A 23,914-nucleotide genomic window follows, 5' to 3' on the forward strand; every position below is an offset into this window, starting at 1 on the left:
TGAAGAATAGTTACAGTTTTCCTTAGTTATGATAAAAGATAAAGTAGATACAAATATTGTAACTATAATTCTTGCTTGATAACTGTTTTGTTATATGTAATTTTACTATGTTAAAGTTAAAACCTTCTTTTTTATTTAGACAGAAAAGGGAAAATGGTGTGAGAAGTACTTCTGTATATGTGTTGCTTTTATTGATTAATGAATAAAGAAGCTGCTTTGGCCTGTGATAAGGCCAAATAGAGCTCGGTGGGGAAAACTAAACTGAATGCTGGGAGAAAGAATGCAGAGTCGGAGAAGCCATGGAGCTGCCAGAGGAGAAAGACACAAGGTGTTAGGTGGAACCTTGCCAGTAGGCCACAAGTGTCATGGTAAAATATAAAATAAAATAATAAAAATGGGTTAATTCGAGACATAAGAGTGAGCTAGAAATATGCATAAGCTAATAGGCCAAGCAGTGTTGTAATTACTTTTGTTTCTGAGTGATTATTTTGGGCGGCTGGGAAATGAACGAGCCGCCTCTGACAACACCCATCGCTTTTCACCAGGACACCTATAAACAAATGTCAGCCAATCAGAGGTCCTGAACCTTAGCAAATATACCTAACACCAACTGAGCGTGGGGCTCTACAATCAGTCCAATACACTGGACACATGGAGAGTCCGTGTTTGCAAATTTGTGTAAGAAAAAAGGCTCTTTGCTTTTACATACAGGACTCAGTCTCCTAGTTTGTTCTGGTGGGACTCTGATCTGGGCATAATAATAGAAACAAAACAAAACACCCACCGAACAAAGACAAGACCAGATATCAGCACCTAGATCCTTCCTCCTGCTTCATCCTGATATAATCAACTAATATGCACTAGCCTGACTCAGAGAGGAGAAAAGGAGCAGAGCAGATCCTGAGTGGTTGCCAGTGTAATGGGAAAGAACACTCAGGAGACTGTGGCAGAGGTCAGCTCATTTATTTGAAGGGGCAAGGAACAGTTATACCCTAGGAATAATGGCCAGTTAGATGCATGTGGTAGTATATTACTGCTTAGAGACTCAAGCCTTTTCCTATATCTCTAGGGGTAAAGGCACAAACAGTTAATTTCCTGGGCTATGGTCTTACGTTAATTGAAACCAAGGTGAAGGGTAAATACAGAATATGAATAGCTTGTTAGGATAGAGAAAAAGGCTAACAGATTACACCTTCCCGAGTCTGCTGCTAAAGAATTCTGGGCCACTCAGAAGTACTGTCTCTCTGCTCAGTGCCTCCTGCTTAGGGCTCCTTTCTTTGTGGAAGTTCTGTCAACAGGGTAGATGTGGGAGACTAGTTTTATGTAGATTTGACTATGAGAACAAAGGTTTGGCTTAGTGAATGCTCTCACAGCAGGGCTCCATGGTGTGAAAAAAGGTATGGAGTTGCCTGTACAGGAAGAAGTTATCTCAATGAATGATTTATATACTGGGATATTATGGAAGAGAGAAACATCATGATTTCATAAGATTCTACAGAATTGATAGTGACTACCCAAAAGATAAGTGCTCCCAAAGCTTTGCAAGTCGGGTTCTCCATATGGAGTGTCCACACTCCCATGGACTTGTCTAATAGATCTGTCAGCTGTATATTTACTGTATAATACTTGTGGACTCCAACATTAACAGAACATTTCCTTACAAACATAAAAGATTTTACCTTCTTCTCTGCACCTCATGAACTTTCTCCAAATTTAACCACAAAGTAGGACACAAAACAAACCTCAAAAAAATATAAGAAAATAGAAATAACTCCCTGAATACTATCAGACCAATACAGATTAAAGCTGTATAACAACAACATCAGAAAAAAAAAAAAAAAAAACAAAACCAGGAAGCTTATAAACTCTTGAAAACTGAACAACTTACTAATGAAAAATGAGTCAAGATAGAAATTAAACATTTCCTAGAATTCAGTGAAAATGAATACACAACAAGCCCAAGCTTATGGACACAATCAAGGAATTTCCAAGAGGCAAGTTCACAGCACTAAGTGCCCACATTAAAAAAAAAGAAAGAAAGAAACTGAAGATATCTAATACTAGCAACTTAATACAACATCTGAAAGCTCTCGAAAAGCAACAACAAAAATTCCAAAAAGAGTAAACAGGAAGAAACTGTCAAATTCAGGTTTAAATCAATAAAATAAATAGAAACAAAGAAATAGTATAAAGAATCAATGAAACAGAGTATTTTTTAAATTAATCAGTAAGATCAACAAGCCTTTAGCCAAATTTACTAAAAGGAAGCATTACCAAATTAACAAAATCAGATATGAAAAGGGGGAGAGAACAACAGACACCAAAAAAATTCAGAGAATATAAGGACTATAATCCACAAAAGTGGAAAACCTAAAATAAAAGGATAATTTTCTTTGATAGGTAACACTTACCAAAGTTAAATCAAGATCATATGAACAATTTAAATAGACTATCACCCTTAGTGAAATAGAAGAAATCATTAAAAGTCTCCAAACCAAAAAAAGCTCAAGGCTAGATGGCTTTAGTGCAGAATTCTAATAGACATTCGAAGAAGAGCTAATGCCAATATTTCTTAAATTCCACAAAACAGAAACAGAAGGAACATTGCCCAATTCATTTTATGAGGTCACAATTATCCTAATCTCCAAGCCATATACACACCCAACAAAGAGAGGATTACGGACCAATTTCTTTTATGTGCACAGATGCAAAATACTCAATAAAGTGCTTGTAAAATAAATCCAAGAACACATCAAAAAGACCATCTACCATGACCAAGTAGGCTTCATCCCAGAGATGGAGGGCTAGTTCAATATATGAAATCCAACGAAAGTAATCTACCATACAAATAAACTCAAAGAAAAAAACCACATGATTATCTCACCAGATGCATAAAAGGCCTTTGACAAATATCCAACACCCCTTCATGATAAAAGTCCTAGAGAGATTAGAGACACAAGGGACATATCTCAACATAATAAAGTTTATAGCAAGTCTATAGTCATATCTACTTAAATGGAAAGAAACTCAAAAACAATTCTACTAAAATCAAGAACAAGACAAGGCTGTCCACTCTCTCCACACCTATTCAATACAGTATTTGAAGTTTTAGCTAGAGCAACAAAACAACTGATAGAGATCAAAGGGATACAAATTGGAGAGGAACAAATCAAAGTATCTTCATTTGCAGATGATATGATAGTATATACAAGGGATCCTAAAAACACCACTGGGAAAATCCTACATCTCACAAAAACACTTTTAGCAAAGTAGTTAGATACAAAATTAACTCAGAGTAATCATGTTGATCAGTGGATTCGAATTGAGGTGAGTCTATTTGGCTCAGTAAGGTAACGATGGCCTGTGCCACCCATCTGAGATCATAGATGAACTTAGATGAAAACTGATGGTAAACAGCAAGGGAAGCAGTCAGTCCTGCTGCTCCAGTAGCAGCATCAGCAGTTATACACAGGACTGTGAGAAATGGTGGATCTGAGTTGCTCATTTGTCATGCCAGGCCACTACATATAAACCCTACGACGGGAACTGGCAAGTGGTATAGGTGGGTCTTCTATCTATCTGTTGCTTTCATTGGTTAATTAATAAAGAAACTGCTTGGCCTGATAGGTCAGAACATAGGTGGGTGGAGTAGACAGAACAGAATGCTGGGAAGAAGGGAAGTGAGGCAGTCGCCATGACTCTCCTCTCCAATGCAGACACAGGTTAGGATCTTTCCCGGTAAGCCACCACCTTGTGGTGCTACACAGATTACTAAATATGGGTTAAAGCAAGATGTGAGAATTAGCCAATAAAAGGCTGAAACTAATGGGCCAGGCAGTGTTTAAATGAATACAATTTCTGAGTAATTATTTTGGGTAAAGCTAGCTGGCGGCCTGGGCTGGGGGGCAGGGAAGCGGCCCACAGCTCCTTCTACAGGCAAGGTTGTTTACCAGGTACTGTAAGCATTGCAGCTTGGATGCAAAGGTATTATGGCAGTCAGGAGCCAAGGAATACCACATAGCAGCTTACAGCTCTGCTCCAGATACAAGTATAACAACTCTAGTCTGGCATGCGAGAGATTCCCCAGAGAAAGTGTTATTAGTTCTGCTCCACTCTGTCTCTTTTGAAGTGTTACAGCTTTGCTCAGCTCTGGCTCCCATGAAAGTTGTTAGAGTTGGGCTCTGCCCCAGCAAAAGTTTCACACCACACAACAAACCTCACTCAACAGCTTTGCTGGGAAGGAAAAATACAGGGGGGTAGCTACTTCTAAGGGTGAGAAGCATTTGCAAACTGAACAGAGTACAAAGCTTATATAGGGTGTGTGTGTGTGTGTGTAAGCACAACTTTCCCAAAAACAGGTGGGTTTTTGCAGCTGGACTCTGGGGCAAGCTCAGGGACTGGTGGGACTTTGTGCTCAGGGATCTCAAGGATTGATGGAATTCTACGTTCTTAGATTAGTGGGATTTTGCAGCCTGACTCTAGGGCAAGCTCAGGGATTGGTGGGATTTCAAGTTCATGTCTTGGAGTTAAGTCAGGGTCAGGCTGTTTTTCCATGGCCCTGGTCTTGTGTCAAATTAGGCAGAGGGTGTTTATTATGTGACTCTTTTTACTATAGGTACCATTCCTAATTCTGGAGAAAGGAACATCAGAGAACAAGTCACAGACCACCTAGCAGGTTAGCAGCGGTAAACTTGAATGTCACAGAGGATGAAGATGCTATGAGTGTTTGGACATAAGGGCTGGGTGGCAGTGCTCAAAGTCAAAGCATTATTACAGTCTGAGAAATTCAGGATGCTTATAAAATATATCCCTGTGTGGGGGGAGGGAAAAGAGGGGGATAGAGAGAAATAGAGACAGAGAAAGAGAAAGGGACAGAGAGGATGGAGAGATAAGGAATACTAGTGATATTTGGCTCAGAGCAGTTAATGAGAGGCAAGTTGAAAGAATCTAGTAGTTCAATGGGTGAGACTATGAATGGTAGTCATGAGCTTGACTTGGGATGGACACATAACTAGCACTCTTCAAAGTAGCCAAAATGTTATCTAGTTGTTGATACACAATTAGGATTGTCCAGATTTGTCCAGTGGTATTTGCTGGACCAATACCTCTTTTAAGTTTCTCACCATCTTTTACAGTAATCTTACTTTTGTTCATAGAAAAAAACAGGCATGGGGGTAAGCCCTGGTTAAAGAAAGATGGATAAGGGAGTTGTATGGGACTGAATCAGTCTTTGACAGACTTATATACAGCAATTTCTTAACCCTAGTAGGACAGGCTTTTGCTTAGAGACAGAGATCTCTTGGACATTAAACATCCATATGTAAGAGCTGCCTCTGACAGGTGGAGATGTGGGATTCCCCTCTGTATGCTGGGAATATGTTTTATTATTATTGGCTAATAAAGAAGCTGCTTGGGCAGAATAGAGCTAGACAGGAAAACAGGGTCAGAGAGATACCAGGTAGCTGCTGGAGGAGACAGATGTTGTAAACTTGCTAGTAGGCCATGAACTCGTGGTGAGGCAAAAATTAATAGAGATATGGGTTGATTTAAGATGTAAGAGTTGGCTAGAAATATGCATAAACTAATAGGCCAGGCAGTGTAACAATATAATTTCTGAGTGATTATTTCAGGTCTGGGCTACTGGAAAATGAATGAGCACTCTATGCCTACAAGGTCGGGAGGAGGAGAGTGCAAGTTTAGATATCAAATCACCAACTTGAGTCAGTATGAAGTATTGAATCATGGGCGTGGCTGAAAGATAAGTGTGGCATCCTTTACCCATGGAACCTGAAGAGAGAGAACTCAGGGAGGGAGCAGTGTTTAGAGACCCTTGTATGTTAGAAGGTGGGATCATTGTGAGGAGAGAAGACAGTATCACTAAAAATACAGCTAAGTGGTAGGGTTGCTGAGGCTGGTAAGGCTGTCCCCCTACTCTGACAACAGAGGAATGATAAAGAGAGGTGGGTCCTCAAAATTCCATCAGGACCATAAAAGTCTGGTGTCCCAATGGAAGAACTGTCCTGACACTGTGGTGACTACCCAAGACTCCCCATCAGAGACGGTGATAGTCAGGCCAAGGGAACCTGGGGCCCCTCAGTCATCCATGACCAGACCTAGGAAGTTAGCTGGAGAGTGATTTAGACTTGATTTCCTCATGCCACAAAGGATATGAGAACAGTCAGCAGCCCAGTGTTATTCTTGATGGCATCGTGGGCATGGTCAGAATGGTTTGTGAAGGTTTGGACAGACCTGGACCCAATGACCTTCCTGACTGCTTCTGTAACAGGGACCTGGAGGCTCTCAAGATTTGGGGGGGTCCCTTCCCAATTTGCACCCAGAATCCTCCCCCCCTCCCCCTGCCTCATCCTCCCGTCTTTGGGGCCACAAAATCCCACAGCTCACCCTGTTTGGGCTCTGGGGACCTGGAATTGAGTGCACCCAGGCCGGTGGGAAGTCCCCTCCTTCATTTGACTGCCCGGGGCAAGGTAGGCCTTTGTCTGAGAGCTGCTTGGCCTGCAAGGGGACCTGACAGTCTGCCAGAGGATCCATCATTCTTTGGGACACTGCAGTCCTGATGACGACTTCTGGAGATGCACTTTCATATCTCGCTGACCTCTCAACACAGTAGCACCAGTGATATTTTCTTAGTTGTTCTCAGGTGTCCTGCTCCAGTTCTAAGGCCATCCACCCAAAGGGGTCAGACTCTGGCCTCCAGGCAGGTCTGAGGATTCCTGCGGAGGGGTGCGGGCTCCTTCAGATTGTGCTGCCAGGTTCGCTGTGTGGTATTCCATCCCGCCCTGCCCCCACCTTGGCCCTTTTGTCTGGGCTGCGACCCTGGGCTGCCTGGAATCCCTGACCCTGTGCACTGACATTCCATCTGAACTGGTGAGTGAATGCGGACCCTGGGGCATCCGGCCCTGGAAGAGAGCACAGACCCCCTACCCACACTTCCCTCTGCAGGCTTGGGTCTGTTTCTCCCGTCCCTGTGTCTCCCAAGCTTTCCCTAGTGTTCTCAGGTATCCTGCTCCAGTTCTAAGGCCATCCACCCAAAGGGGTCAGACTCTGGCCTCCAGGCAGGTCTGAGGATTCCTGCGGAGGGGTGCGGGCTCCTTCAGATTGTGCTGCCAGGTTCGCTGTGTGGTATTCCACCAGTTCAGTTCCACCTGAACTGGTGTCCTGCTCCTGTTCTAAGGCCATCCACCCAGAGGAATCAGACTCTGGCCTCCAGGCAGGTCTGGGGATTCCTGCAAGGGAGTGCGGGCTTCTTCAGATTGTGACGCAAGGAATAGGTCCTCCTCTGACACTGGGGAGATCCAACCAGTTTCAGTCACAGCAAAGATTGGTCTAGGACACCAAACGCCTCCGGGCTCCTTTTGAAGGAAGAGATGGGCAGGCGCCAATGCAGGAGCTCCTCCAACAACATGAAAGGCAACATGACATCACCACAATCCAGACATCCCGAAACAACAAGAATTGAACACCCTACCCCAGAAGATATAGAAGAATCCGACCTTAAACAGTACTTTATGAAAATAATAGAGGACCTTAAACAGGAGGTAAAAAACTGCCATAAAGAAATGGAGATGACAAACAAAAAGGTAGACAAAATAAATAAATCTCTCAAAGATACCCAAGAAAAACAAGAAAAACAAGAAAAACAAGAAAAAGCAATCAAACAGGTAAGGGAAACAGTACAAGACCTGATAAATGAAATGGAGGTATTGAAGAAAACACAATCTGAGGGACGACTGGAAATGGAAACTCTGAGTAAACGAACAGAAACTTCAGAGACAAGTATTTCCAACCGTATACAAGAGATGGAAGAAAGAATCTCGGACTCTGAAGATACTATAGAGGAAATAAACTCACAGATTAAAGAACTAAACAAATCTAACAAATTCTTAACACAAAACATTCAGGAAATCTGGGACACCATGAAAAGACCAAACCTAAGAATAATTGGGGTAGAAGAAGGAGAAGAATTACAACTCAAAGGCCCAGAAAACATATTCAACAAAATTATAGAAGAAAACTTCCCCAACCTAAAGAAGGATGTTCCTATGAAGGTACAAGAAGCCTACAGAACACCAAATAGACTGGATCAAAAGAAAGCATCCCCACGCCATATAATAATCAAAACACAAAACATACAGAATAAAGAACAGATATTAAGAGCTGCAAAGGAAAAAGGTCAAATAACATATAAAGGGAAACCTATCAGAATTACACCTGATTTCTCAATGGAAACCATGAAAGCCAGAAGAGCTTCGATACATGTGCTACAGACACTAAGGGAACATGGATGCAAGCCTAGACTACTATACCCAGCAAAGCTTACATTCACCATTGATGGAGAAAACAAGATATTCCAGGACAAAAACAGATTTAAACAATACGCAGCCACAAATCCAGCCTTGCAGAAAGTAATAGAAGGAAAATCACAAACCAAGGAGTCCAACAACACCCACAATAACTCAGGCATCTAGCGACCCTTCACCAGCACAACTAGAAGAAGGGAAACGCACAAACTCTACTACTAAAAATGACTGAAGTTAACAACCACTGGTCATTAATATCACTTAATATCAATGGACTCAATTCACCTATAAAAAGGCACAGGCTAAGAGACTGGATACGAAAACAGAATCCAACATTTTGCTGTTTACAAGAAACACACCTCAACCACAAAGACAGACACCTCCTCAGAGTAAAGGGTTGGGAAAAGGTTTATCAAGCAAATGGCCCTAAGAAACAAGCGGGTGTGGCCATACTAATTTCCAACAAAATTGACTTCAAACTAAAATCAATCAGAAGAGATGGAAAGGGACACTTTATACTCATAACAGGAAAAATCCATCAGAATGAAGTCTCAATCCTGAATATCTATGCCCCTAATATAAAAGCTTCCACTTATGTAAAAGAAACACTTCTAGAACTCAAGGCAGCCATCAAACCACACACACTAATAGTTGGAGACTTCAACACTCCTCTCTCACCAATGGACAGGTCAAGCAGACAGAAACCTAACAGAGAATTGAAAGACTTAATGGAGGTAATGAACCAAATGGACTTAACAGACATCTATAGAACATTCCACCCAAATAGGAAAGAATATACCTTCTTCTCTGCGGCTCATGGAACCTTTTCGAAAATTGACCATATACTTGGTAACAAAGCAAACTTCCACAGTTACAAAAAAATATTAGTAACCACCTGTGTCTTATCGGATCACCATGGATTAAAATTAGAATTCAACAACAATGCTACCCCCAGAAAGCCCACAAACTCATGGAAACTGAACAGTCAACTACTGAACCACACCTGGGTCAAAGAAGAAATAAAGAAAGAAATTAAAGTCTTTCTTGAATTTAATGAAAACAAAGACACAACATACTCAAACCTATGGGACACAATGAAAGCAGTGCTAAGAGGAAAATTCATAGCACTAAGTGCCCACTTAAACAAAACGGAGAAAGCACTCATTGGTGACTTAACAGCACACCTGAAAGCTCTGGGAAAAAAAGAAGCAGACTCACCTAGGAGAAGTAGAAGACTGGAAATAATCAAACTGAGGGCAGAAATCAACAAAATAGAAACACAGAAAACAATCCAAAGAATCAATGAAACAAGAAGCTGGTTCTTGGAGAAAATCAACAAGATTGACAAACCCTTAGCCAAACTAATCAAACGGCAGAGGGAGAACACGCAAATTAATAAGATCAGAAATGAAAAGGGGGACATAACCACAGACACAGAGGAAATTCAGAGAATCATTAGATCTTACTACAAAAGCCTGTATGCCACAAAATTGGAAAATGTAAAAGAAATGGACAGTTTTTTAGATAAATACCATATACCAAAGTTAAACCAGGACCAGGTAAATGCTCTAAATCGTCCTGTCAGTCGCGAAGAATTAGAAACTGTTATCAGAAACCTCCCTACCAAAAAGAGCCCAGGACCAGATGGTTTCAATGCGGAGTTCTACCAGAACTTCCAAGAAGACCTAATACCTATACTCCTTAAGGTATTTCATAATATAGAAACACAACAGTCACTGCCAAATTCCTTCTATGAAGCTACAGTTACCCTGATACCTAAACCACACAAAGACTCAACCAAGAAAGAGAATTACAGGCCAATCTCACTCATGAACATTGACGCAAAAATTCTCAATAAAATACTGGCAAACCGAATCCAAGAACACATTAGAAAAATTATCCACTACGATCAAGTAGGCTTCATCCCAGAGATGCAGGGCTGGTTCAACATACGAAAATCTATCAATGTAATCCATCATATAAATAAACTGAAGGAAAAAAACCATATGGTCATCTCATTAGATGCTGAAAAAGCATTTGACAAAATTCAGCACCCTTTTATGATAAAAGTTGTGGAGAGATTAGGGATACAAGGGTCATTCCTAAATATAATAAAAGCTATTTACAGCAAGCCGACAGCTAACATCAAATTAAACGGAGAGAAACTCAAGGCTATCCCACTAAATTCAGGAACACGACAAGGCTGTCCACTCTCTCCTTATCTCTTCAATATAGTGCTTGAAGTTCTAGCAATAGCAATAAGACAACATAAGGGAATCAAGGGGATTCAATTTGGAAAGGAAGAAGTTAAACTTTCATTATTTGCAGATGATATGATAGTATACATAAGCGACCCCAAAAACTCCACCAAAGAACTCCTACAGCTGATAAACTCCTTCAGTAACGTGGCAGGTTACAAGATCAACTCCAAAAAATCAGTCGCCCTCCTATACACAAAGGATAAGGAAGCAGAGAGGGAAATCAGAGAAGTATCACCTTTCACAATAGCCACAAATAGCATAAGATATCTGGGAGTATCTCTAACCAAGGAAGTGAAGGATTTATTTGACAAGAACTTTAAGTCTTTGAAGAAAGAAATTGAAGAGGATACCAGAAAATGGAAGGATCTCCCCTGCTCGTGGATTGGGAGGATCAACATAGTAAAAATGGCAATTCTACCAAAAGCAATCTATAGATTCATTGCAATCCCAATCAAGGTCCCATTAAAATTCTTCACAGAGATTGAGAGGACAATAATCAACTTTATATGGAAAAACAAGAAACCCAGGATAGCCAAAAAAGTCTTATACAATAAAGGTACTTCTGGAGGCATTACCATCCCTGACTTCAAACTCTATTACAGAGCTACAGTATTGAAAACAGCTTGGTATTGGCATAAAAACAGAGAAGTTGACCAATGGAATCGTATAGAAGACCCGGATCTTAAACCACAAACCTACGAACACCTGATTTTTGATAAAGGAGCCAAAAGTACACAATGGAAAAAAGAGGGCATCTTCAACAAATGGTGCTGGCATAACTGGATGTCAACCTGTAGAAGAATGAAAGTAGATCCATATCTATCACCATGCACAAAACTCAAGTCCAAATGGATTAAAGACCTCAATATTAATCTGAACACATTGAGCTTGATAGAGGAGAAAGTGGGAAGTACTCTACAACAAATGGGCACAGGGAACCGTTTCCTGCGCATAACCCCAGCTGTACAGACATTAAGGGCAACATTGAATAAATGGGACCTCCTGAAGTTGAGCAGCTTCTGTAAAGCAAAGGACATTGTCACTAAGACACAAAGGCAGCCTACTGACTGGGAAAAGATCTTCACCAACCCTGCAACTGACAATGGTCTGATCTCTAAAATATATAAGGAACTCAAGAGACTAGACGGTAAAATGCCAATTAACCCAATTAAAAAATGGGGCGCTGAACTGAACAGGGAATTCTCAACAGAAGAAGTTCGAATGGCCAAAAGACACTTAAGGTCATGCTCAACCTCCCTAGCTATCAGGGAAATGCAAATCAAAACAACTTTGAGATATCATATTACACCTGTCAGATTGGCTAAAATCCAAAACACCAATGATAACCTTTGCTGGAGAGGTTGTGGGGTAAGGGGTACACTCATCCATTGCTGGTGGGAATGCACACTTGTGCAACCACTTTGGAAAGCAGTGTGGCGGTTTCTCAGGAAATTCGGGATCAACCTACCCCAGGACCCAGCAATTCCACTATTGGGAATCTACCCAAGAGATGCCCAATCATACAACAAAAGCATATGCTCATCTATGTTCATAGCAGCATTATTTGTAATAGCCAGATCCTGGAAACAACCTAGATGCCCTTCAGTGGAAGAATGGATGAAGAAACTGTGGAATATATACATGCTAGAATACTACTCAGCGGTAAAAAACAATGACATCTTGAATTTTGCAGGCAAATGGATGGAAATAGAAAACACTATTCTGAGTGAGGTAACCCAGACCCAAAAAGATGAACATGGGATGTACTCACTCATAATCGGTTTCTAGCCATAATTAAAGGACATCGAGCCTATAAATTTGGGATCCTTGAGAAGATAATAAGAAGGTGAACTCCCCAAAAAAGATATAGTAATCCTCCTGGATATTGGAAGTAGACATGATCGCCAGGCAAAATTGGGAACTTGAGGGTTGGGCGAGACTGGGCCAAGGGAAGATGGGGAGAGAAAAGTGTGAAGGAGAGAATGGGGGGAGCTCGGAGGAATGGGGTGCTTGGGATATAGGAAGGGTGGATATGGGAGCAGGGAAGCATATATCTTAATTTAAGGAGCTACCTGAGGGTTGTCAAGAGACTTGACCCTAGAGGGGTTCCCAGGTTTCCAGGGAGACGCCCCCAGTTAGTTCCTTGGGCAGCTGAGGAGAGGGAGCCTGAAAAGGCCAGTTCCTATAGCCATACTGATGAATTTCTTGCATATCACCATAGAACCTCCACCTGACGATAGATGAAGAAAATGACAGAGCCCCACATTGGAGCACCGGACTGAGCTCCCAAGGTCCTGATGAGGAGCAGAAGGAGAGAGAACATGAGAAAGAAAGTCAGGACTGTGAGGGAACCTCCAGCTGGCGACAGATGGGGAAGGTGACTGAGCCCCACATTGGAGCTCTGGACTGAGCTCCCAAGGTCCTGATGAGGAGCAGAAGGAGCGAGAACATGAGGGAGAAAGTCAGGAACGTGAGGGGTGCGTTCACTCATGGAGACGGTGGGACAGAACTAAAGGGAGATCACCAACTCCAGTTGGAATGGGACTGATGGATCATGCGACCAAACCCGTCTCTCTGAATGTGGCCAACAGCAGGGGCTGACTGAGAAGCAAAGGACAACGGCGCTGGGCTCTGATTCTTCTGCATGGACGGGCTCTGTGGGAGCCTTCTCAGCTTGGTCGATCACCTTCCTGGACCTGGGGGGAGTTGGGAGGACCTTGGACTTAGCATAGAGTGGGGAACCCTGATGGCTCCTTGGCCTTGAGAGGGAAGGAGGGGAGGTATGGGTGGAGGGAAGGGGAGGGAAGGTGGAGAAGGAGGGGAGGGAAGGGGGAGGAGGAGTGGAGGGAGGGGGGAGGAGGAGGGAAGGAGATGGAAATTTTTAAATATAAAAAAAAAATAAACCATGAGAAAAAAAAAAGATTTGGGGGGACGGGCAGCTGCCAGCTGAAAGGCCTTAGCCAGCATCAGGTATTTTTTGTTTGGGGGCTTTTTCATCTCTCCCATGGTATACCTTGAAGACCATAGCTAAGACTGTATGTGGAGGTCCTTTCTCTAGACGTTGAGTTCAGATATCAGTTTGGCCCTAATATCAGAGAAACTCTGGGAGAAGTAGGTCATAAGGAGTTGTTTCCCATCTGGAGACCCGGGATGCAAACTGGCTTATTGCAAGAGGGTTTTTATGTCTTTCCAGGATGACCTTATAGACCCTTTTAATAATTTACTGCTTTAAGTGGAGACCAGCTAGGAGGCAAGTTATAAATCGATTCTTAGCTAGGATATCCCCTGGGGTATTATAATCCCATTCAGAGTCGCTATCAGGAACTACCTAACTGGGTAGGTGTTAGTGATTTGATGGAGTTTGTCTGCATGGGCCCTATCCTAATCCCAGACTCATTTGTGCACTTCTGGAAGACTTGGCAAAAATCATATAAACATTGTGAAAGGTTAAGGTCATAGGATTAGATAATATACTGAAAATCGTTAATAAAAGTGGAAGAAGTGGCAGTATAGGGCCTTAATCTTTTTTCTATTTGAGAGAGTTCAGATAAGGAGAAAGGAACATTTACCCTGACTAAATCATTCGCCTCTTCCAAAGGAGAACTGGAGTTGGTTTAGATTGGGGAGGTACAGGAGGTCGCAGGATGACTAGGGGCTATTTTGATGGCCTGAAAGTGGGTGTTATTGAGAGTTGACCTGGATGACTTGTCACTGAGGAAGGAAAGAGGGAAACTGAAGGAATCAGAAGAGAAGATGTGGGCTTTGGTCCATGTGGGAGAAGCTCATTAGGTGGATCGAAGGTAATAGATTCTTTACCCTGTTCTGACTTTATAGCTAGCAGGAGCTGCGTGGGGGAACAGGAGGCACAGAAATAAGGCAAGAGAAATCTTTAACATAGATAGTCTCTTTCCATTTCCCCGATTTTTCACAGTAGTTGCAAAGGTCCCAAATAACTAAAGTGCTTTTATGTGACCATTTTGATTGGTTATGTGACAGATATTGAGGTCAAATTTTATTGCAAAAGCGAGTAAGTTTAGGGCCTTTCAAATCAGGTGCAAGGTGTAGAGGTTTAAGGTTTATCTAAGAGGCATTCCAAGTGGGAGGGTATGGAATGCTGAGCTCCCATGGATAAGAGAGGTGATGGAAAAGGTCACTGCAACCTGTAGTTGCAGGCATCTGCTGGACTCAAGGGGGACCAAACAAGTACCAAGCCATTCAGAGGGTCATCATCACACTCAACAGGGATCAAGCTTAACCTGGCTAAACCAGCACAGAGAGAAAACCAAGCTCTAGAGGAAGAGCCTCATCCACAGGAAAGAGCTGGAAACAGGAGTCACAAAAGCCATGACGGCCTAGAGGAGCTGTGGTATTATGGGCAGCTCCAGGGAAAGACAGGAGGAGAGGACAGGAAGGGATGCAATAACCCAGTCGGGCCTAAGGACACCACCTGATTGATTACAGTTCCAAGGGTGGGGGAGTATGGTTAGGTAAAGAGGGCCAGCCATAGCCTTAAATACTGTAACAGGTGGTATATCCGTGTCTAAGAGTACTAGAGGGGTGATGAACACTCAAAGGTCACTTCCTCAGACTCAGGGAAATGTTTACAATGACCAAAGGGGTAACTCACTTACATGATGCTGTTGGATGGAATGCTGAGTGATCAGTGAGCCAGAAGGTGAGTCCATTGCAGATGGACTGGAGATAAGGGATAGGGTCCAGTGTGGCTCAGACCGCAGGGGGAGAGCACAGGTACCAAGGTAGTCTATACTGGGTTTTGGCACCAAAATACAAGTGTTAAGGCTCCAGAGGAAAAGGTATCCTGACTTGTTGGTAAGTCAGGCTATACCTATAGTTGTGAAGGGAGGTATCCTGGATATCTACCACTGTGAGGAGAAAAGTATCCTGACTTGACAGGAAGTCAGGCTATACCTGAAGCTGGAGTCCAGTGGAAGTGGTTACTTACTACTGCTCTGCTCTCTTAAGAGAGCTCCCTAACAGAGGTATCCATTTCTTCTTCTGCTCTGCTCCCCTAAGGGAGCTTCCCAGCAGAAACTCTGCTCTGTTCCAGTGAAATATTTTTACACAAAACTTTTTTTTCAGATTTATTTGGGAAGGAGGAATCCAGGAGAGTGGCTGCCTCTGCCAGGGTGGAGAAGGACAGCTGCCAAACGAACAGCAGAGGGGCTTATATAGGCCTTCTTAGGGGTAGAATCTTTCCAGGGAGAAGATTTTCAGGGAGGGAATTGATCAGATTTCGATCCCTTTGAGCTTAGACAAGCTCAGATTGGCTAGACTCTTTGCTTGGGGATTGGTTAGTTTTCTGCTCAGGGATTGGTTGGTTTTCCTGCTCAGGGATTGGTTGGTTTTGTGTTCAGTTGGTCAGGGGCAGATTTGGCTCTGGTTTCAGGGCCAGTGTGTGTTTCTTTCACTGGCTCTGGTTCCAGGGCCAAGGTGTGTGCTTTTTTTTTTTTTAAACTGGCTCTGGTTTCAGGGTCAAGGTGGGATTCTTTGGCTGGCCCTTTTACCCCATAGTAGAAACTTCCTAAAATATACACATATATGGTGAGCTAAACTAAACTGCCAAATAATGGAGGAGATAGAGCCCCAACCATACAACTCTTGTCATCAAGTGAAGCTTCCAGTACTGAGATTTGTATCACAACTTTGAGTTCTTGGCCAAAGGGGTGTTGTGGGAACCTAGGCAGTTGCCAAGACTATAAACTGCTCTCTAGAAACTAATGTCAAGGTTACATTGTTGAAGACAACACCAACACTCACTGAACATAGTGAAATCGAACTGGTGCCTGAACAGAACCTTCACTTCTATGTGATTGTGTATTTGGTACAGGAAGGTATTCTGTACACTACCAGAAGAGATACCTAAACACCAACCCATCCACAAACCCTTTGATCTACAATGGTGTCCAGCCTGCGAGATATGCTAGGGCAATGGTGGCACAGAGCTTGTAGGAGTAACCAACAAATATCTGATTTGATCTGAGTCCTTTTCCACAAAATAGAACCCATCCTGACACTAGTTGGCAGACCAAGAACCTGAGACTAGATGGCCCGGGGACCTAGGATAAAACCAAATATTTTTATATATTTAGACAATCATTTCTAAAACAAAACAAAAACAAAACAACCAAAAAACCTTAGCAATAAAATAACTCCTAATTACATTCTGCTATACTCATTAGTCAATGCCTTGCTCAGCAATCATCAGAGAAGCTTCCTCCTGCAGCAGATGGGAACAAATACAATACCCACAATCAAACATTATACAGAGTGAGAGACTTTGGAATACTAAACCCTAGATGGAATGTCCACATCAAATCCCTCCACTCAGAGCTCAGAGAACCCAACTGAAGAGGAGGAAGAAAGAGTGTTAGAGCCAGAGGGGATGAAGAATACCAAGAAAATGAAGCCTTCTAAATTACTATGATTAAAGCTCACAGGAACTCAGAGACTGAGGCAGCTTGCACAGAACCTGCAAAAGTTCACACCAGGTGTATATATTATGGCTCCCAGTTTATTGTTTTTATAGGACTCCTTAGTGTGTGAACAATTGGTGTCTGATTCTGTGTATTCTCTTGGGCTCTTTCCTTCTGTTTGTTAGTGTTGTCCAATTATGATGTGATAGTTTTATTCTATCTTATATATTTTAGTTGTATGTTATTATACCTTAGAAGCCTGTTTGTTTTCTAATGAAAGACAGAAAAGGAGTGGATCTGTATCAGATGGAGGTGGGGAGGAACTGAGAGGAGTGAGAAAGGAGAAACTATAATCAGGATACATTATGTAAGAAAAAAATCTATTTCCAATTAAACAGTTTTTTCTAATGTATGAATGATTACACATTTTTTTTTACATCCATTCATTAGCTGGATATTTCAGTTGTTTTAAATTTACATTACTACCAATAATACTCAGAACAATTCTGAAAACAAATATTTGTTGTAAATGATTTTCTTTCTTATGGATAAATAAAGAGAAGTATAATCAGCTTCATATGGAAAAACAAAAAACCCAGGATAGCCAAAACAATCCTGTACAATAAAGGAACTTCTGGAGGCATCACCATCCCTGACATCAATCTCTATTATAGAGCAATAGTAATGAAAACATATTGGCATTGCCATAAAATCAGACAGGTTGACAATGGAATCGAATCAAAGACCCAGATATTAACCCATACAACTATGAACACCTGATTTTTGGAAAAGAAGCTAAAATTATACAATGGAAAAAAGAAAGAATTTTCAACAAATGGTGCTGCATAACTAGATGTCAACATGTAGAAGAATGAAAATAAATCTATATCTATCCCAATGTACAAAACTCAAGTCCAAATGGATTAAATACCTCAATACAAATCACACTGAACCTGACAGAAGAGAAAGTAGAAAGTAGCTTTCAATGCAAGGGTACAGGAGACCATTTCCTAAATATAACACCAGTAGCACAGACACTGAGAACAAAAATAAATAAATGGGACCTCCTGAAACTGAGAAGCTTCTGTAAAGCAAAGGACACAGTCAATAAAACAAAAAGGCAGCCTACTGAATGGAAAAAAGATCTTCATCAACCTCACATCAGACAGAGGACTGATCTCCAAAATATATAAAAACTCAAGGAATTAGACATCAAGATTCTGAATAATCCAGTTAAAAATGGTATACAGCTCTAAACAGAGAATTCTCAACAGAAGAATCTCAAATGGCAGAAAGACACTTAAGGAAATGTTCAACATCCTTAGCCATCAGAGAATTGCAAATCAAAACAACTCTGAGATACCATCTTATATCAGAATGGCTAAGATCAAAAACACCAATGATAGCTTATGATGGAGCGGGGATGTGGAGTAAGGGGACTACTTAGCTATTGCTGGTGGGAATGCAAACTTGTATAACCACTTTGGAAATCAGTATGGTAGTTTCTCAGAAAACTGGGAATCAACCTACCTCAGGACCCAGCAATACCACTCTTGGGCATATACCCAAAGGATGCTCAATCATACTACAAGGACATTTGTTCAACTATGTTCATAGCAATATTATTCTTAATAGCCAGAGCTCTCAAACAACCTAGATGCCCCTCAACTGAAGAATGGATAAAGAAAATGTGGCACATTTACACAATGGAGTACTACTCAGCAGTAAAAACAATGACATCTTGAAATTTGCATGCAAATGAATGGAACTAGAAAAAAAAACATTCGGTGAGGTAACCAGACCCAGAATGATGAACATGGTATATACTCACTCATAAGTGGATACTAGCTGTAAAAAAAAGGATAAGGAACCATACATAGTCCATGGCCTTAGAGAAGCTAAGTAACAAGATGAACCCTAAGAGAAACATATATAGATCCCCCTGGGAAGGCGAAATAGAGCAGATCTCCTCACATGGGAGTGGGGCAAGAAGAGAGGGTTTAAGGGGAAGGAGAGAGGAGGGGGAAAATGGAGGGGAGAAGAGAACTTGAGGAAAAGGGATAGTTGAGATGGGGGAAGGACAGAGGAGAACAAGGAAAGAGATATCTTGATTGAGGGAGCCATTATGGGGATAGCAAGAAACCTGGCACTAGAGAAAAAACAAGCATGACCCCAGCTAACACCCTAAGCAATAGTGAAGAGGGTGCCTGAATTGGCCTTGTCTTGTAGTCAAATAGAAGACTATATTAAATGTCACTATAGAACCTTCATCCAGCAACTGATGGAAACAGAGGCAGAGACCCACAAGGGAGTACTGGGCTGAGCTCCTAAAATCCAGTAGAAGAGAGGGAGGAGTGAGAATATGAGTAAAGAGGTGAAGACCATGATGGGGATACCCACTAACAGCTTACCTGAGCTAATGGGAGCTGATCAACTCCGGCTGGACAGGGAGGAACCAACCTAGGATCAAACTAGGACTTCTGAATGTGGGTGACAGTTGTATGGCTGGAGCAGACTGTGAGGCCACTGGCAGTGGCACCTGGATTTATCCCTAATGCTTGTACTGGTTTTTTGGAACCCATTCTCTTTGGATGGATACCTTGCTCGGCCTAGATATAGTAGGGAGGGCCTTGGTGCCTTATCCTCTCTGAGGAGTGGATGAGGGATGTGGGGGGTGGAGGGGAGATGTGGAGGGGATGTGGAAGGAATGGGAGGAAGGAAGGGAACTGGGATTGGTATATAAAATGAAAAAAGATAGTTTTGGTTTTTGAAAAAAGTAAAATAAAATAAAACAAAAAATAAAGCTTAAACATGACAGCTAGTTTTTGAGTTTCAATTGCATACCATTGATCTGTATTTTTTATCTTTATGCCAGTATCCCTTTAAAAAACTATTACTATAATTTTGTAATAAATTATCTTCAATGTAGTAACTATATGTTACATAAAATTTATCCTTTATCACATACAAGTGTAGAGATTAGCAGCAAAATTATTCACATTGTTTATAATCATTAGTATTACTATCTCTCAAACTTTTAGTCATCTTCAATATAGCAAATTTTCAAAGAGAAAGAGAAAAGAATGTGCAAGAGGAACTTTGTTCTTCTGTTCCAAGACTTTCGGTTATTCTTAGTCTCTTATATTTAGATATTAACTTTTGCATAATTTGTTAGCTTCTGCAATGGAGGCTGTTGAGATTTGATAGCAACCACAGTTCCTAAATTTGCTGATCTACCTGGGGAAAAGCTAGTCTTCTATAACGATGACATTTCTTCTCACTCAGTTTGTTCTTAATATCCTTCAAAAAACTTTCCTATTTCCTATTTACTATTTCGGTGCAAAAGTCATGGACTTCTTTGTTTGCATATTTCTAGTTTATTCCTTTGGTAAGATTGTAAACAGCTGCTTTCCCAATTTCATGTTTGTATTGCCTTTTGCTATGTGTGTGTGCACACGTGTGGATTCCTTAGGGTTAATGTGTAAGGGCATATCATTCGCAAACAGAGGTATCTTTACATTTCCCCTGATAATTTACTTTTATTTCCTGCCTAATTTCCTGACCAAAATCTCTAGTACAATGCTGAGTAGAAATTCTAAGATTGAAAAGATCAAGCACAGTACACCCAAGATTGCAGTCCTTTAAAAGGCCTTTTTGTAAGCTTGGCTCTTGGATGACATCTGAGAAGCTGGGTTTCTATGAGGTTTGTTCCCATCGTTGTTAAAGGAACCTGGCTCACTATCTTCAAATTGTTAATGCAGATAAAATGTGTTAAATAAAAGCTTTTCTTTTTGAGAGATTGGAACTTGGTACATACTAGATAAAGGATGTCCAAATTAATAACTCCCAATAAATTTTGGACTCTACAGTTTAAGAGCGCTCACCAGACCTACATTTCAGACACATTGTTATAAACATGTTGCTAGGGAAATGAAGTATGTTCCGTGTGGTTTCAGTTAGAGAACTCATGAAAACTTCCACAGGGTTTCCTTAACCTCTATGCCTATACTTTTTTCTTTGTTGATTTTGCTTTATCTCTTTCTGCTGGAACAAATTGAGCCTAGTGCATTAGCAAACCTGAACCAGCTTTGCTAAACTTTTAGCATATTTTGTTGTTGTTCTTGATCTTACGAGTAAAGCAGGTAGTCTGTCAACATGATGTTAGCTATGGGATTTTTCACAGATGCACTTTATCAAGATGATAAAATTCTCCAATTCCTTTTTGGGTTTAGTTTGAGGGGAAAAAAAATCTCATTAGTAGCACAGCCTGACTTTGTGATCAGCATTATACTCCTTTCCCAGCGACGGGATTGAAAAGGAGTGGCAATATTACTGGAATAGTCTATAAGTTTTTTTTTTTTTTTCAGTCAAAGGGTGCTGGATTTTTTCAAGTACCATTTTGGCAGTCAGTGATGATGTAGGTGCTGTCCTTTATTCTACTAACATTCTATTACATTAGTTTTCACATATTAAACAAATCTCACATTCCTAGTGTAAATCAGGCCTGGTCTCAGATTTATATTATAGAAAATGGCAAAAATAAACACATAATTAAACACAGTGCTAATAGTTGCTGCTAAAATAAAAAAAGGGGGAGTAAGAGTAAAATTTATCAGAGATAATACTAATTTGATCAGAAATCATAATGATGAAAGGGAGACAATTCCAGGCAGGAGGTAACTAGGAACAAGTTTAGTGTCTTTAAAGCCTCAACAGCAGATCCCACGATGGTCAAAGCAGTGAAGAAGATGGAAACAGATCACATAGGGGCCTTTTGGGTCACCGTAGAGAAATGTCAATTCTTTTCTAGTTGTGAGGAAAGCATTTCCAGCACACTTCCTCAACCGGCTTAGGCAGCTTTACCCTGACCCCTCCCTTCATCGCAGAAAATCTAGAATCATCTCTGGGAAACGATTCTCCTTCGCGACCCAGAAAGGCCAGGCACCTCTTGGTCGCTGCTACCTCTGATTAGTCGGGGAAACACTACTGATTCGCTCCGGGCGGTTAGGAAGTGAATTTGTGTTTGTCTCACACCCTCACTTGGCGGTGGTTAGTTCACCAATGTCCAACCGAAAGAACAACTCTCAACTCCTTCAGCTTGGTCTGCTACTCTCCAGGGCTCGGTGCTCTGCAGGGAAGCGCTGGCCAGCGGTTGCCCTGGGACACTGGCAGCACCATGACCTCAGTGCACCTTGCGACCAACAGCAGGGCTTGCATTTCAGGGACACGACCCGGGCTGAGGAAGCCTCCAGGGAGACAAGTGTCCCCCGCCCCCACCTCCAGAGGCCGGGTGCCCCTGTCTCTGCTCCCCTTTGCAGGTGTGAGGCTACCCTCCCGAACTCTCTGCACACACTTAGCGACCCGGTCACACACCCCCTTTTCTCCTCCTCCACTGCGGAATTCGCGACAGCAATGACCCTGCAGTCAGGTCCACCTCCCTACAGCGTACCCAGCCCCAGCCCCTGCCCTCCGCTCTCGTCCTTCCCCAGCCATTGTCCTTGTCCACTCACCTAGGATGCGAGTGATGCCCAGGGTCAGCTTCTCCAGGTGCGGCTTGCTGCCGGCTTGCAGTGGGGGCGGCGTCTCCTCCATGGCACGCGTCCCCACTCCGCGCGCGGCGCCGGCCGCAGTGACCGGGGCCGGCGCGGAGAGCCGGCCGGCCGGCTGACGTACCCGACCCCGCCTCAGCTCTGCGGCCGTCGGGCTCACGGCATGCCGGGAGTTGTAGTTTTCGGCGCCTGACGGCTCGGCGAGGAGCGGATGGGTGGCCCGGGCGACCCTGGCAGCAGCAGTTCCGCCGGGCGCTCGTTCCCGCGACCCTGGCCGGGGCCTCAGCTCACATCTCCGCGACCCCGCCTCGCCTCGACCGGGAGCTTCTCCCCTCGCCAGGGCCGGAGGCGCAAGCGGGGGCGGGCCTCTGCGCCGAGCGGCCAATGGGGACTGAGCCTGGCGGCCGAGGCGTGGCGGCCTCGGCGCGACGCCTCAAGTGGCGGTTGTTTCAAGATGGCGGGTGCGACGGGCCCCTCCCTGCCGGGCTCGGCGTTCTGGAGCCGCGACTGTATCCTTTGCCCCGCTACTAGGGGGCGCCGCGCCGTCCGGGGTGGCGAGGGTGGGGGCGCGAGGCTTTCCAGGGCCAGAGAAGGGCGGCGCGCACGGCGGGCCAGGGACGGGCCTTTCCGCTCCGAGCTGGGTGTCCCCGCGCCTGCCTGGCGACGAGGTGTCGCTAGGTGGGAATTCTGGCTCGTGAGAAATCCGTCCTGCTTGGCTGTGGGTTCCACAAAGATGGCCTTTAATGGGGACGCCTCAGGCAGGGCTGGAGAAGCTCCTTTGCCAACCCTTGCCGGGAAATCACTGGCTGACGGAGGGTGCTAATGAGTTTGTGTGGTAGGGAAGGCCAGTGGGGGTGGACACACTTTGCTGGGTGGGCAGGGAGTCTTTTTCTCTTGATTTGGAATTAGCCTTAGTGTGCGCCACTGGGAGCAAATCAGGTGATTTTGCTTGCTTCTTGGACTAAGAAAGGCCCTTTAGTGATGCTGTGTTTACTCCTGCATCTTTAAGAGAGGTGTAGGTTTCTTCAGGGCTGGATCCCTGGTGCTAGTTAGGGGATGCATTAGGAAGTGCCTGGAAGCAGTGTTGACTTCCTAGATTGTGCAACACCCTTGTTGGAAATTGAAGTTTGAGGATTGTTTTTGCTCAGGAAACTGGAACTTTCCAGTCGCGCAGTAGTTAGAATCCCCGGTTCAATAACTGAGGAGATTTCCAGGGCTTCATTTCTAGGATTAGATTAGCTCTTGCATCCTAAGCGTTCACCTTGGTTATGTACTTCCTTGCTGGAAGGACATTAGTGGAGTGAACGTGTATTCCGTGTTCCTGAGTGCCCGACAAGAGGCCAGTTGCTTTG

General features: G+C 43.0%; 2 protein-coding genes across 7 annotated transcripts in view; one reads left to right on the plus strand and one right to left on the minus strand.

Moving 5' to 3' along the window:
* Positions 1 to 22,877, minus strand: part of Tpgs2 (tubulin polyglutamylase complex subunit 2) — a 65,533-nt gene extending 42,656 nt beyond the window's left edge. The window contains exon 1 of the mRNA XM_038329551.1: positions 22,524 to 22,877. Coding sequence (XP_038185479.1) covers positions 22,524 to 22,605 — 82 coding nt within the window. The 5' untranslated portion in view covers positions 22,606 to 22,877. The remainder of the gene's footprint in view (positions 1 to 22,523) is intronic.
* Positions 22,775 to 23,914, plus strand: part of Kiaa1328 (KIAA1328 ortholog) — a 284,272-nt gene continuing 283,132 nt past the window's right edge. For 4 of the 6 annotated variants that reach the window (XM_038329545.1, XM_038329547.1, XM_038329546.2 and 1 more), the window contains exon 1: positions 22,775 to 23,071. In XM_038329545.1, the coding sequence (XP_038185473.1) occupies positions 23,017 to 23,071 (55 nt within the window). In that variant the 5' untranslated portion in view covers positions 22,775 to 23,016. The remainder of the gene's footprint in view (positions 23,072 to 23,914) is intronic. The other 2 variants (XM_038329549.2, XM_038329550.2) reach the window with 1 other exon arrangement.

Source organism: Arvicola amphibius, chromosome 5 (genome assembly GCF_903992535.2).
Source record: "Arvicola amphibius chromosome 5, mArvAmp1.2, whole genome shotgun sequence".
Taxonomy (NCBI): Eukaryota; Metazoa; Chordata; class Mammalia; order Rodentia; family Cricetidae; genus Arvicola; species Arvicola amphibius.